The 12500-nt window shown below is 44.4% G+C and overlaps 1 protein-coding gene across 2 annotated transcripts in view; it reads right to left on the bottom strand.

The window, feature by feature from the left end:
- The window catches only part of rhbdl3 (rhomboid, veinlet-like 3 (Drosophila)), a 38470-nt gene that overhangs the window by 15691 nt on the left and 10279 nt on the right, over nucleotides 1-12500 (bottom strand). For both annotated transcript variants that reach the window (XM_077015429.1, XM_077015430.1), the window contains 3 exons: nucleotides 5221-5379; nucleotides 2028-2252; nucleotides 1320-1468 (listed from right to left, as the gene is read on the bottom strand). In XM_077015429.1, coding sequence (XP_076871544.1) covers nucleotides 1320-1468; nucleotides 2028-2252; nucleotides 5221-5379 — 533 coding nt within the window. The remainder of the gene's footprint in view (nucleotides 1-1319; nucleotides 1469-2027; nucleotides 2253-5220; nucleotides 5380-12500) is intronic.

Raw genomic sequence — 12500 nt, 5'->3', positions numbered from 1 at the left:
GGTTTTAGGGACAATTACGCCCCAGGGAGCATTAATATAGGAGTACACCAAAGCCCACCAGATCACAGCAGCCTGGCCACTGCCAGCCACCTCTCCTGCAGACTGCATACAGCTGCTGTTCCCATAGACTTCCAGCAGTCTGCCACACTTAAAGGAACAGCTCACTTAAACATACTACTGAGGCTAACAATGAATTAACTCTAGTGGGGATGAGTTAGCATGAACAGCTTGCCTGAGGTTAACTGTTGGCTTTGAATCAACAAGTAATATTTTGGGAAGAGCATTCACTATTCACTAAAAGTCATTTGGATAAAGCCGGACTCTCGAGATTTAATGTCATGCTGTAAAGATGCTTGAACATAATTGGGGAGGATGCAAATATTTAGTGGCGGCAGCAGATTGAGAGAGATAAAGCTAATCCCGGATATATCGCCGCAGAGCTCGCTTATTTACACAAACTGGGCAGAGCCACACGCTAGCAGATTATCTGAACACACCGTCCAACTGGTACATCTGACCAGAACATGCCAAAGCACATGAGACTGTACAAACAGATTCAGTTGTTGAATATTAAGTATAGTCTGAACCCAACTGCTGCTCTTTTTTAAAGAACTGAAAAGAGTCAGGAAAGAGTTTGCATCAAGGTACCTCAAAGAAAGTGGGCTAGTTTTCCTAGTCTCACCTGCATAGCTAATTAATCAGCTAATCATAAATCATGAATCAGCAGCACCACTGCCGCAGGGCTAGCTCTGAGCTCGCTAATCACGAATGTTGCTGGTAAACATAAATATCAGTATGTTTCAGTGTTATCTAGTGATCTTAGACTATTAAAAATGTTTAACAACCACAAAATCACCCATCTTGTACTTGCAGCAGTTCCCAGCTGGCACTTTAAAGAAGTTTGACCAAAAATGCTAATGTGGCAAAAGCTAATGGGGCAATTAGCATTATGCAAATGAGACAACACTGCAGGCTAGCGTGGCCATTTTGATTTCATTAATTATAAGGCACATTAGTATTACTACTTTAAGGCAGAAACAAGTGATTCCAGCCCTGGAGGTCTAGAATGACCTACTGCACAGTTTAGTGCTACTTTAGCACATCTGGCTGAGCTCAAGGGCTCAAAATTTGCTAATGAGTTTTAATCAGGTGTGTTAAGTAGCAAAAACTAAGCTGTTCTATGGCCCAGAACTACAACTGCACCAACCTGCTTGTTTTGATAAGAGCATTCAGACCGAGACGCCATATGGGTTAGCGTGGGTCCGGAGAGGACCTGCGAGGACTTGGCCAGGCTACATGGGCAGGGTGAGCGAACTTACCCAGCGTGCATGAAGATGTAGCTGAGGTATCTCCAGGCTTGAGTTCTGCGCTGGGGATGGTATGGCAGAGGGCTCTTCAGGAACCATGGTGAAGAGACCTGTAGCACCCAGCGATCCAGCTGTAGCCCATAATACACAAATACCACCATCTGCAGGAGCAAACACAGCTGTTTCAGGAGGACTGGGAATGCCGTGGGCCAGTTATGGAAAACTACTGGAGCTACAGGCCAATTATGTTAGCCCACTGCTTGGTTATGTCTGGAGAAATAGTGGGTGAAGGAACAGTAGTATTACTTTTAGCCTTTTTTTTTTTACAATAAAGTTTTACAATAAACACTTGAATTCCAAACTCTTGCATGAAATTCAGAAGGGCCAAGCACTGATTAAACAGCAGTTATCTCCTTGATGTTTCACAACTTTGCAAAGACACCATGACTCCTTGCACTGTTTATTCAATTTACTCAACATTTTCTTTTTATTCAGTTCCACACTATTCCACAATCATTGCACGGTATTATTGTTTCAACCTTTGTTTCTTGCATGAGCACTCATGATCAATTTAGAATATAATGGCATTACGATCTACTGAATCATAACCCATGAGTCCTGATGTGTCTAGTACTGGGAGCATTTAATCAGCATTTAATAGGTACCCTGAGAACATCATTTAGTCTTAGAGTTCCCACCGCACCATATCTGCTGTCTCACCTCTGTGATGGTGATGGCCAGGATGAGCCACGGTGGGGGGCAGTAGGCATAGCTGTCAAAGTACCACCTGCGGTCCACCTCCCTGGGCAGCGTCTCGTAGGCCACGTGACGGATGAGCCTCTGCGGCAGGCCCAGGCCCACCTCCTCCCTGAGGGAGGAGCTCTTCAGCTGACGCCCGCCCTGCAGGATCGCCCGCCGGAAGCTGTTGGAGCGCTTGTTGCTCAGCTGAGGATACAAAAAACGCAAAGCTGCCACGGTCATTATCATTACACTGTCATGGAAATTACACTGTTTCTATCAGTAGAGGTTCTTCAGTCCAGTTTCTGGAGATCAAATGCCCTGCAGAGTTTGACACCAACTCTGCTCCTGGAGATCAAATGCCCTGGCTCAACCCTGCACCTGGACATCTACTCTAGCAATATTTCGTTCTGGTACTCACCTGGCTTTCACTGTTACTTCAGAAGATCATGAAACCATTGCTGAAAGTTTTATGTGTTATTATCTACACTCAACTGTGTATCAGCAGTAATCTTAAGGTATAAACCAATGGATTGGCCTCAAAACATTGTAAGATCACATGTTTTAAGCCCTTTTTGGAATTCTAATTTGAAAAAAATGTAATGCTTCAAAAAGGAGGCACAGGAATAGGAATGTCCTGGTAATATTTCTATGTTTGAACCGCTGGGCTCTCGTGGTCCTGCCTCCTGACTGCGTCACCCCTCGCTTCTCCTTCTGGCTTTGCGGTGTAACAGCCGCGAGGGTGTAGCTCTGATTCTCCCGTTCTCTGCGGTGGGGACCGCTCACCCCAAACCCCCTGCTCCTGCGCCAAGCCAAGGAATGCTCCCGCCGTCACTTAGCAACCACTTGCAGATTCCACAGTTATCTCAGAGGCTGAGAGCGGCTGGGTGACAAAGTGGGTGTGTGTCAGAGCGAGACAGAGAGAGAGAGAGAGAGAGTCAGAGACAGGGATGGAGGGTAAGGCAAAGAGAGCGGGAAAAATGGAGAGAAAGTGAACATATATATGTGTAAGAAATAAAATTAATGTGTCACAAGATTCTAGACGCTTGTAGCTGAGACAAATAAATAACTGCTCCCCATTCTATATATAAAAAATGTTCCCCTATAAACCCAAGAATGTTCTCCTTCTCCCATGTCATGACCCTGCTGTAGAAAATGGCGCATGGCTTTGAGAATAATGACGATTGAATGCAACAAGACAGCAGAAAATGACTGCCATGACCTTCAAGATGCTGCTGTTTGCACTTGATCTCTAGATAAATAGGTAATGAAGAAAAAAAAAACAGAAAAAGAAAGAGCATTTTTTTTAAAGACCAGGGGGCATGACTGGGTTCAAGGTTCTGCACAAGGTCTGAGTCCTAAAGGAACCAAGGAACTCCATGGTTAAGCTCTCTCATTAACCCTTGAACCACCAAGTCCAGACCAGAAGTCCAGTGCAGGCTCTCAGCTGCAGTAGAACCGGGCCTTAAGGGTCAGCACAGGGGTAGGTTAGGTAGGTAGAGGAAGGTGGAAACAACCTCCTCTGAAGTCCCACTCGAGGAACTCTGTGGAGCCTGTAGGTGTGATCTTGTCAACACCGTGACACACAACATGCTGGATAAGGCTTATCAAGGGAAAGAAGAGGAATTTCATCTATGGCATTGGCAGCCATTTATAAGTTCACTCTCAAATGTTGTCATGACCATTCAGGCTACATTCATATTGGCAATCTTATTAAGCCTTGTGCTCAAAATTCATCTGTTGGCAAAAAGCAAATGAAGATAAACTTCATTACCCAGAACACCCTAACGTCTATGCTGAGAGACTCGGGAACTGCAATACCCTGTTCAGAGCTACTGCTCTGAGAAAAAGGCTTAGAGCTTGAGACCATGGCACACAATAAACGCAGACACATATGCACACTCATGCACACGCACGCTCACTCATTCTCGTCCTATCTCTCTCTCCTCAGTCACCCCCATGAAGCTCTCTTCAATAAAAAGCCTCAGTTCATCATTACAAGCTGAGAACATGCATTCAGGCCTCCCTGTGTTCTCTCTCTCTCTCTCGCTGTCTCACCCTGAGAAAAGAGTGACATCTCTGCCAACCGCCACTACTGCAGTGTGCTGCCTCTGTGCAACCAAAGAAAGAGACAGACACGCAGAGAGAGAAAAGAAAATGAAGGGTGAGATGGCGAGAGAAAGAGAGAAGGAAAGAAAGACAGACAAACAGCGAAAGAGGAGACTGCCGACTGGTTGCTCTTTGCCACAATAGCAGCTTCATGGCAGGCAGTGCTATTAAAATACAGCTGGAAGGGACACACAAAGCCTTCGGTGGCCATGGCCGTCTTGCCTGAAACCCTTTCACTTCCTCTTTTCCTTTTACCTTCCCTCTCTCCACTCGTTCGCTCCTCTCGCTCTTTCACCCATCGTTTGTCACTTTCTTTCACTCCTCCCAGTTTATCCTTTGTACCTACTTTCTCTTTTTTCTTTGTCTTTTGTTGCTTGCATCCTTTTCTGACCCTACATCTAAGTCTCCCTCTCATTTTACTCCTCCTACTGTCACCTTTCACCTCTCCCTCCTTTTCTTTCTCTCTCCCTCTCTCTTTCTCTTTCTCTCTTTGTCTCTCTCTATATATGCTCTCTCTATATATCTCTCTGCTTTGCTGTGACATGGTAAGCAATGAATGTGTTCAATGAAAACATTCTATAAAGAACAACAGCGATTGGGAACCCCTGGTGCCTGCCTTACACACACACACACACACACACACACACACACACACACACACACACACACACACACACACACACACACACACACACACACACAGAGAGAGAGAGCTACATGCTCCTCATTCTTCCCTCTCCCACATTAAGTTGCATTGTGGTCAGTGATCATGTGATCTAACTTGACCAATAGAAGCTGACACTCAGGAGTTCTGTAACACTGCAGCATGGGGTCCCACAAAAGATGTAATGTTTGCAGGCATGTGTATGTATGTGTGTGTGTGTGTGTGTGAGTGTGTGTGTGTGTGTGTGTGTGTGTGGAGAGGGGGTACAAGGCAAGAAGGGCTTGGGGATTTTTCAATGGCGACTCACAAATGCAATAACAAAAAACAAACAAACCAAAAGAGCACTCTCTTAACACTGTGCAATGAGCATTGTGGGAAATGTAGTCATCTAAGCAACCTCACCAAGTTGACAAAGTTCTGGTAGCAGATTTTTCCATCAGCATTCCCATCTGCGAGTGCGAGCAGGACCTCCAGCTTGTGTGGGTCCAGCTCCGAACCGTGTGACTCCAGCAGGTCCCGGAATCGTTCTGTACTGATGAAACCTGAACTCTCTGGATCATACTGGAAAACACACAAATGCCAGGTCCAACAGTGACAAAAAATTATGACAGGCTTGTCAAATCAAAATGATATGACTGGTAGTCTGCATTGTGCTACAAGGCATACATTCCCTTAAGTGCAAATGTGTAAGAGAAATTTAGGGGAAAAAAATAAAAATCTTAAAACACAGCATGTATATGTGCTAATGAATCTCAATTTTGCACACTACAACTTTACATCCATATATTACACTCATAATATCAGTTCCTTTGTCAATTACATATGTTGACAGTTACATAACCTACAGCCCATGTTAAATGAAGGCTAGTTACTAATAACAGTCTGAGTAATGATGTCTAATAGCAGGTTGAGCAGAGTGACTTCAACCCATTAAACAGTAATGGGTTTATTTTAAATAAATAGTAAAGCCAATCTATCTATAGCCTGCATAGACAAATAACAATAGACAATAGCAAAAGACAATAAAGATTCTTAACTAATGAATATTTATGAGATTATTGATACAGACAGAGAGTGCTGGATGTCGATATCCTTAGATTAGAAGCCCAGGGTTCAGAGAGAGTTTGTGTGTTTTTACAATAAGTAGCGTCAGAGACACAATGCTTAAAACACATTAGGACCCTTGACCTTTAGCCTGCTGACTACCAAATGGTCTTGGGTCAAGGGGTCAAAGGGCAATGGCTCCCACAAACAGAGCCAAATATTGTGAGCCACACACACACACACACACACACAGACACACCTGCGCACGCACACGCACACACACACACACACACACAGCACTGACTTGCAGCCACATTCTTCTGACACACCTCAGCTAGTTTCTGTCTGACGCTGAATGCGTCCCCAGTCATTGTCATGTTGGACTATCTAATGTCTAACACCAGCACTCCACACTAACACACATTGGGTGGGTCTCACTACAATAGTACACACTACTTTCCCTGCAGGGAGATTTACAGCTCAAAAGAGTGCGCCCCCCCCACACACACACACACACACAGATTTGGCACACAGACAAACATTCCATCTCGATTTCATACCTCTCTGAGTTGGCTACAGTCAACAGGCTAAGAAGGAGGGCTGAACCCCAACAATGGAGTCTGAACATCAATTTCATGCAAGGTTTCCTCAACTCCTCTCACAAATTAGACCTCACACACGCGCGCACACACATGCGCGCGCACACACACACACACACACACACACACACACACACGCGCACACACACACACACGCACACACAGTGAAACTGCTACTCACTCGACTAATTATATGCTTGTTAATTTTGCTTATGTTCATCAAGTTTCACTTCATTCCTTCATTCACTCTAAAACAGCTGTATTTTGTGTTTGGGTAAATATGCATATTTCTCTCTTCTATGAGACATTATGCGTTATTACTGCATGCAAATTACCTATCCAATCTCTACTGCTTTAAGGTCAGTATTAATCCCTGCATAATAGAGATTAGCATTGATCCTTCATTACCAAGTCTAGATTCAGAAGGGAAAGAGAATGACTGAAAGAGAGAAAGAGAAACAATGACAGCAATAGTAAGAGAAAGTGAGGGAAGGAGGGAGAAAGAAAGAGTGATGGAGAGAGAACTGGCGACAGAGTGGACCTTGTGTTCGAGAACTCCAGAATTTCCATAATATTGAATATTAACAGGTTTCACTGTACATATGTGTTTGAATTCACCAACTGCAACAATGTGCGTGTGTCCGTGTCAGTGTCATGAACTTTCAGTGGCGCAAAAAGGGGGCATGTAGCGTATGCGACGCATAGGGGCGCTGCTCTAGAGGGGGCGCCAAATCGATGTAATACTTAATTTGTGTCCATCTTACGTCCGTCCGCTCCCCCCCCCCCCCGTCAACAACTTTCGTTCGGGGGGGCGCCGATAGTATGTTTGCATACACCTCAGAAAGTAACTGCACCCCTATGAACTTTTACAACAAATATGTGAATAGAAACCCCCAGTGTCAGTGCCAGCAAAAGTGAGAGAGAGAGAGAGAGAGAGAGAGAGAGAGAGAGAGAATGAGCATGTTTGGCCAAGGAAATACACAAAAAGAAATCATATTGTCACAAAAATAAAACAATGCTTTGGTGTTTTTACACAACAGTAACAACAGTAATGATAAGCCAGGCTTATCATTATATGTGGTGACAGGCTTTGTCCCAAAGCAAGCACACACACACACACACACACACACACACACACACACACACACACACACACACACACACACACACACACACACACACACACACAAAGAGTCAAACTTACTTGGTTACTGTTAATAAATGTGCAAGGTAAGATTGTCAAGATTGTGGGGACACACACACACACACACACGTACTTTGTGTGGGGTCTGGAGCATTCTGACAACGTGTTTAACCTAATTTTCCTACAAAGTCAGAACATTCTACACACAAAAACACTCTCTCACACATACACACACAATTTTATAGTACCATCATCATACAGTAAAACTAAAATAAAAAATCAATTTCCATACTTTCCCATGCTGCATATGTACCCTGAGTAAATTGTATGTGTGTGATTTATAGACACCTGTTACACTGTAGAGCGAAGTGTGAAAATGTGCATGTGTGAGACAAAAGCATATTTCCACCAAAACAATCTTTTCCACCATTAAATCAAATACATCAAAGCTGTTTTCTGATGGGCCCAAATTCAAAGCTGTGGTTTAATGCTTCTCTTCCCACAAGCTAGATTTCCATTACCCATAATGCCATGACCCCACTCTACTGGAGATCTGGCTTCCTACTGAATTCAGATCCAACCCTGTTCTAATACACCTAATCCAGTTAACTGAACTCAGTGATTCTCAATGCCTTGCCTGGGACCCTTGGCACTGGACATTTAATGTTTCTCCTGATCAAACACAATTGATTCAATTATTCAGGATATTGTCAAGTCCTTTTACAGGCTCAGTCAGGAGTGTTAGAGCACAAAAACACGCAAAACAAAAACCACAAAAACACAAGTGTGCAGTTCCTGGGGTCCACTGGATTATTGAAAGGTTTCCAATTCCAGACCAGTGAACAGGAGCCAGCATCTTCTCGTTATCCGTTATGCGTGGGAATGCCAGATTCCGGCTGTTCCCTTCGGTAGGGTACAGACCACACCAGAGTGAGCGGCTGTACACTGGCAGCATATGGTTTGGGACCAAAACAACAAAACCTTTAACCTGCAAATCTCAACACAATAAACAAACAACTGAGCCACTGTAGTACTGCGCCATAAATAACTGGATTTCATTCCCACACACTACCACAAGAGCGGCGCTCTGGTACTCATGCCTGGGGGTCTGACTTCCCTGCCTTGCACTATAACAGATGTGCAGCCTCCCTGGCCCTGGGCCCCCCAGGCTGAGGCAGGACGCAGAGCTTTCCAGTCTCAGAGGACACCCCCATCGTCTGGGGCTGCCGTCCACGTTGGCTCACACCCCCCACCCCATGCTTGTAATTCTTCTTTCTTATGGAAATGATGGGCTTATTGAGTTGGGTTTTGAAATCCCTTGGGTGGACCCATGCTTGATCTGCGTTTGACACATGTTGTAATGGAGAAGGGAGAAGACCCAGGGTTCCTTTTGCTGGTGCGGATGACGGAACATGTCAGCTGGTGTTATGCAGGATGCAAGCTGGGGTAAACGACATGACCCACCAAAGGCCATGCGAACGCCTTGAACATCTCCTTCAAAGGGCTATTTGCACATAACCACATTTTAATTTATTTTTGGTTTATTTCAGAGACGCTTAAGTGAAAGTAATGTGAAAGTGACATTAACCCCAAAGGGAGTAGCTTTCATCTGTTTGTGTATTGTGTGTGTGTGCGTGCATGCATACATATCATCTCAAAAAATCTCTGTGTGCGCCACACTTCAGAAGGCAGCCCACACAATGGTTTGGACAGAATCTCGGAGGAAATCTCGTGGTCAGCAAAAATACAATACATCACTTGTATTGACATTTCCCACCTCCTGGTAATGTCGAGACAAAAGGTCCAATCGAAGGCTGGAAGGCTGTTTTACATAACCAGCCGCACAGCCATCTGACCGTAGTGGGCTGACAGAGCCCACTGGGAAAACCACAATAGAGGGAGAGGCTGCTTGTTCCACACTAGTCTGCCCTTACTCAAAGGGCAAATCCAGCCAAATATCATACTTTCTGATCTGACCAGCTGCCACATACCGTACATTCTGAAATGCCATAAATTTACTTGGTGATGTGAAACAAGAGTTTTCTTATTGGTACTTAAATTACCTCAGAAGTAAGCAAAGTATTGGACTTTTTTTTTACTAATTGCTTGATGAATTTTTGTTAAAACTGTGTAAGTCTACCAAATATATAAACCAACTACTGTAACAACGTGAAACAATGTAAACAACATAAACAGAAGTTCTTTGTAACTTACTTTTCAGACTCTTCCCAATTGTACCTAAGCAACCTTTCAGCTTTTCTACAGTCTAGGCAATTTTAGTGAGGAGTATTGGAAGACACAGGTATATTCTGAAAATGTAGAGCTACAGAATATTACAGAGAAGATTTATACTGTTCTATTTGAAAGGTTCTGAAAAGGCCGGGCGGATTCCTGGAAGGAGAACCATGTCTCACGTAGGCAAAGACAGAGAAGGGCTCCCCTCTATAGCAAAGGGTGCATCTCCATTCTGAGTGTGCGGCAAACAAAGGAAGTCGTGTGAGGCAGACAGCTGCTCCGCCCCCTGCGTGAGGGAGGTCGTGTCACCCCTGCTGAAGGCACTGAAACACGCTTTCTCTTGCAAAAACAAGCCAATCCTGCTCAATCGAGTGGGTAGGACAGAAGTCACTGGCCGGTGTCTCGAGCAGTCAGCAAACTGACACATACTGAGGCAGACTGAGATATACTGAGACCCAAAGACATTGGAGGGGTACACGACGAGATTGGAGAGAGGCATGATGAGATTGGAGTCAGATATGGTGAGATTGGAGTGAGACGACGAGATTGGAGGGAGACACGGCGAGACCACATTTGCCCTTGGATGTCAGCACTGACAGAAACCAGCGTGCATGCGTGGGAGATTACGGAAACACACTAAACAGAATACAAGTCACGCCTATGAATTAGAACCTTAAACTAGTGTCTATAATCTATAAAGTGTGAAAAGGTGGGATCATCTGTCATTTATTTAGTAGTAGTGAACCATAGTAGTGAGCTAGATGGTACAATCAATCCAAATACATTAAATCAGGGTAACTCCACTGACACAAGGCAGAAGGCTTCCTAGAACAGTAAACTCATCTTCTGACACAGCTGTACTGAGAAATATGACTGCCTTACCAACACAGTCTGAAGCCCATCCACTGGACTCCCCTCCGCACTGCTGAAGTCGCAGCTGGCAGGACTTGCTCATTTGCAGTGAGTGTGAGACGGGGAGCTGTGTCAAGACTGGACAGCATGGCCACCCAAGTCAGAGCTGACGAGGGTAGGCACCATCTTTCTCTGACTACACATCATTTCTCAAACTTACAACAGTTCAAAAGGTCAACCCTTCTGGTTTCTGCAGTGTGCATTACCTGACCACACACACACACACACACACACACACACACACACACACACACACACACACACACACACACTCACACACTCACACACTCACACAAATTAGCATACAAACATACGCACAAAAATACATCCTCAAAAAACCTGAGAATATTTGGAGCTGACTCAAGTCACTATGGACCTGATGACCTGCAAAGAAAATCACAGCAAGCCATCATTTTGAAGATGGCATGTGAGGTGGGCAATTAGAACTGTGGTTCAATGAGAATAAAAAGAGCAACATGACAGAATATTAGAGATCCAGAGCATAAAGAAAATGAAATAACAGAAACCGAATAATCTGTGATAAAATCCAAAGCATGGTTCCACATCCTCATGCACACCTAAATTCCAACTCCACCCGCACTCTAACCCATACCCTCTCCTCCACCCAAACATACCCACTCTGTAACCCACATCAACATACCTCCACCTGACCTGCACCTCAGCCCACTCTACAACCCGCATTCTCACCCATACCCAAAACTCCAACTCCAACCACTCTCCAAACGTTGTCATCTTCTGCACCTCCACCAGCTCCACCCACTCCTCTGACCTCTGCACAACCCACCGTTTACCTCATCGGTATACCACACCTCCACCAGCAGCTATCACACACAGATGATACACATCACACTGACGGCAGACATCTCCTTTACAAACAAGCTCTTCTGATTCCTCCAGACCTTACAGCCCTTACAACAGAATTTTGTTGTGTGAGAATGTCTCTGGACAGAGCCCCGTTCATGCTAGTTCCTTTGGCATCTTCACTGAGAAGATTCACATTTACTCCAGTATGTTACTGAAGATCTGGGCAGTTCTTCTTTTTTATTTATTTTTTGCTGTTCAAATAAACATGCGGTACAGCTCTCATACCCTGAGATGCTAATACACCAGAATTTGCTAAACAGGTAAATCTGCTCAAGAACATCAGCATCATTGGCCATTAGCGTTGCGTTTAGATGAGAGTGACCCGTGTTCTTGTGGCGAAATTAGTTACATTCAGTAGTCGTGCTGCTCACTGCTTAGTCCTGACCATACAACACTTTTGTCTCTTTTAAGGAAGAAAACCAACAAACAGCAGGGTTCTCTATTCCTCCATTTCAGATCCTCCTGCCAGAGTCCAGAAGCATCAGAATACACTCCCATAATTCTTTGCGCATTTCAAAGTCATTCTCTTCCCTCGAGGAGGAAAATGTTCCGGGTTTTACACACTTTCCCCCCTGATTACCATAGAACGTACAGTTAGAGCTTAGTGTACAGTTCCAACTATACCATCTCTGATAAATGTGGGTTAACCAAGGCCTTTTTATTAGCTTCTTAATATTACCATCAGGCATTTATTATGCAGAACTGAACTTGGATTATGGTTTGATTATTTATATCCGCATAATCAAAGCTAAAAAGGGTAATTTTATGTAGGAGAGATATTTGTAGGAGACTTTTAGGAATAACAGTCTCTCAGTGCCTCTCTGAAAGGAGCCCCAGGTGTCAATAAGCCAATAATGCGATCA

Source organism: Brachyhypopomus gauderio, chromosome 8, assembly GCF_052324685.1.
Source record: "Brachyhypopomus gauderio isolate BG-103 chromosome 8, BGAUD_0.2, whole genome shotgun sequence".
Classification (NCBI taxonomy): domain Eukaryota; kingdom Metazoa; phylum Chordata; class Actinopteri; order Gymnotiformes; family Hypopomidae; genus Brachyhypopomus; species Brachyhypopomus gauderio.
The sequence above is the reverse complement of the archived record's forward strand: the minus strand, read 5'-3'. Positions and strand labels throughout refer to the sequence as shown.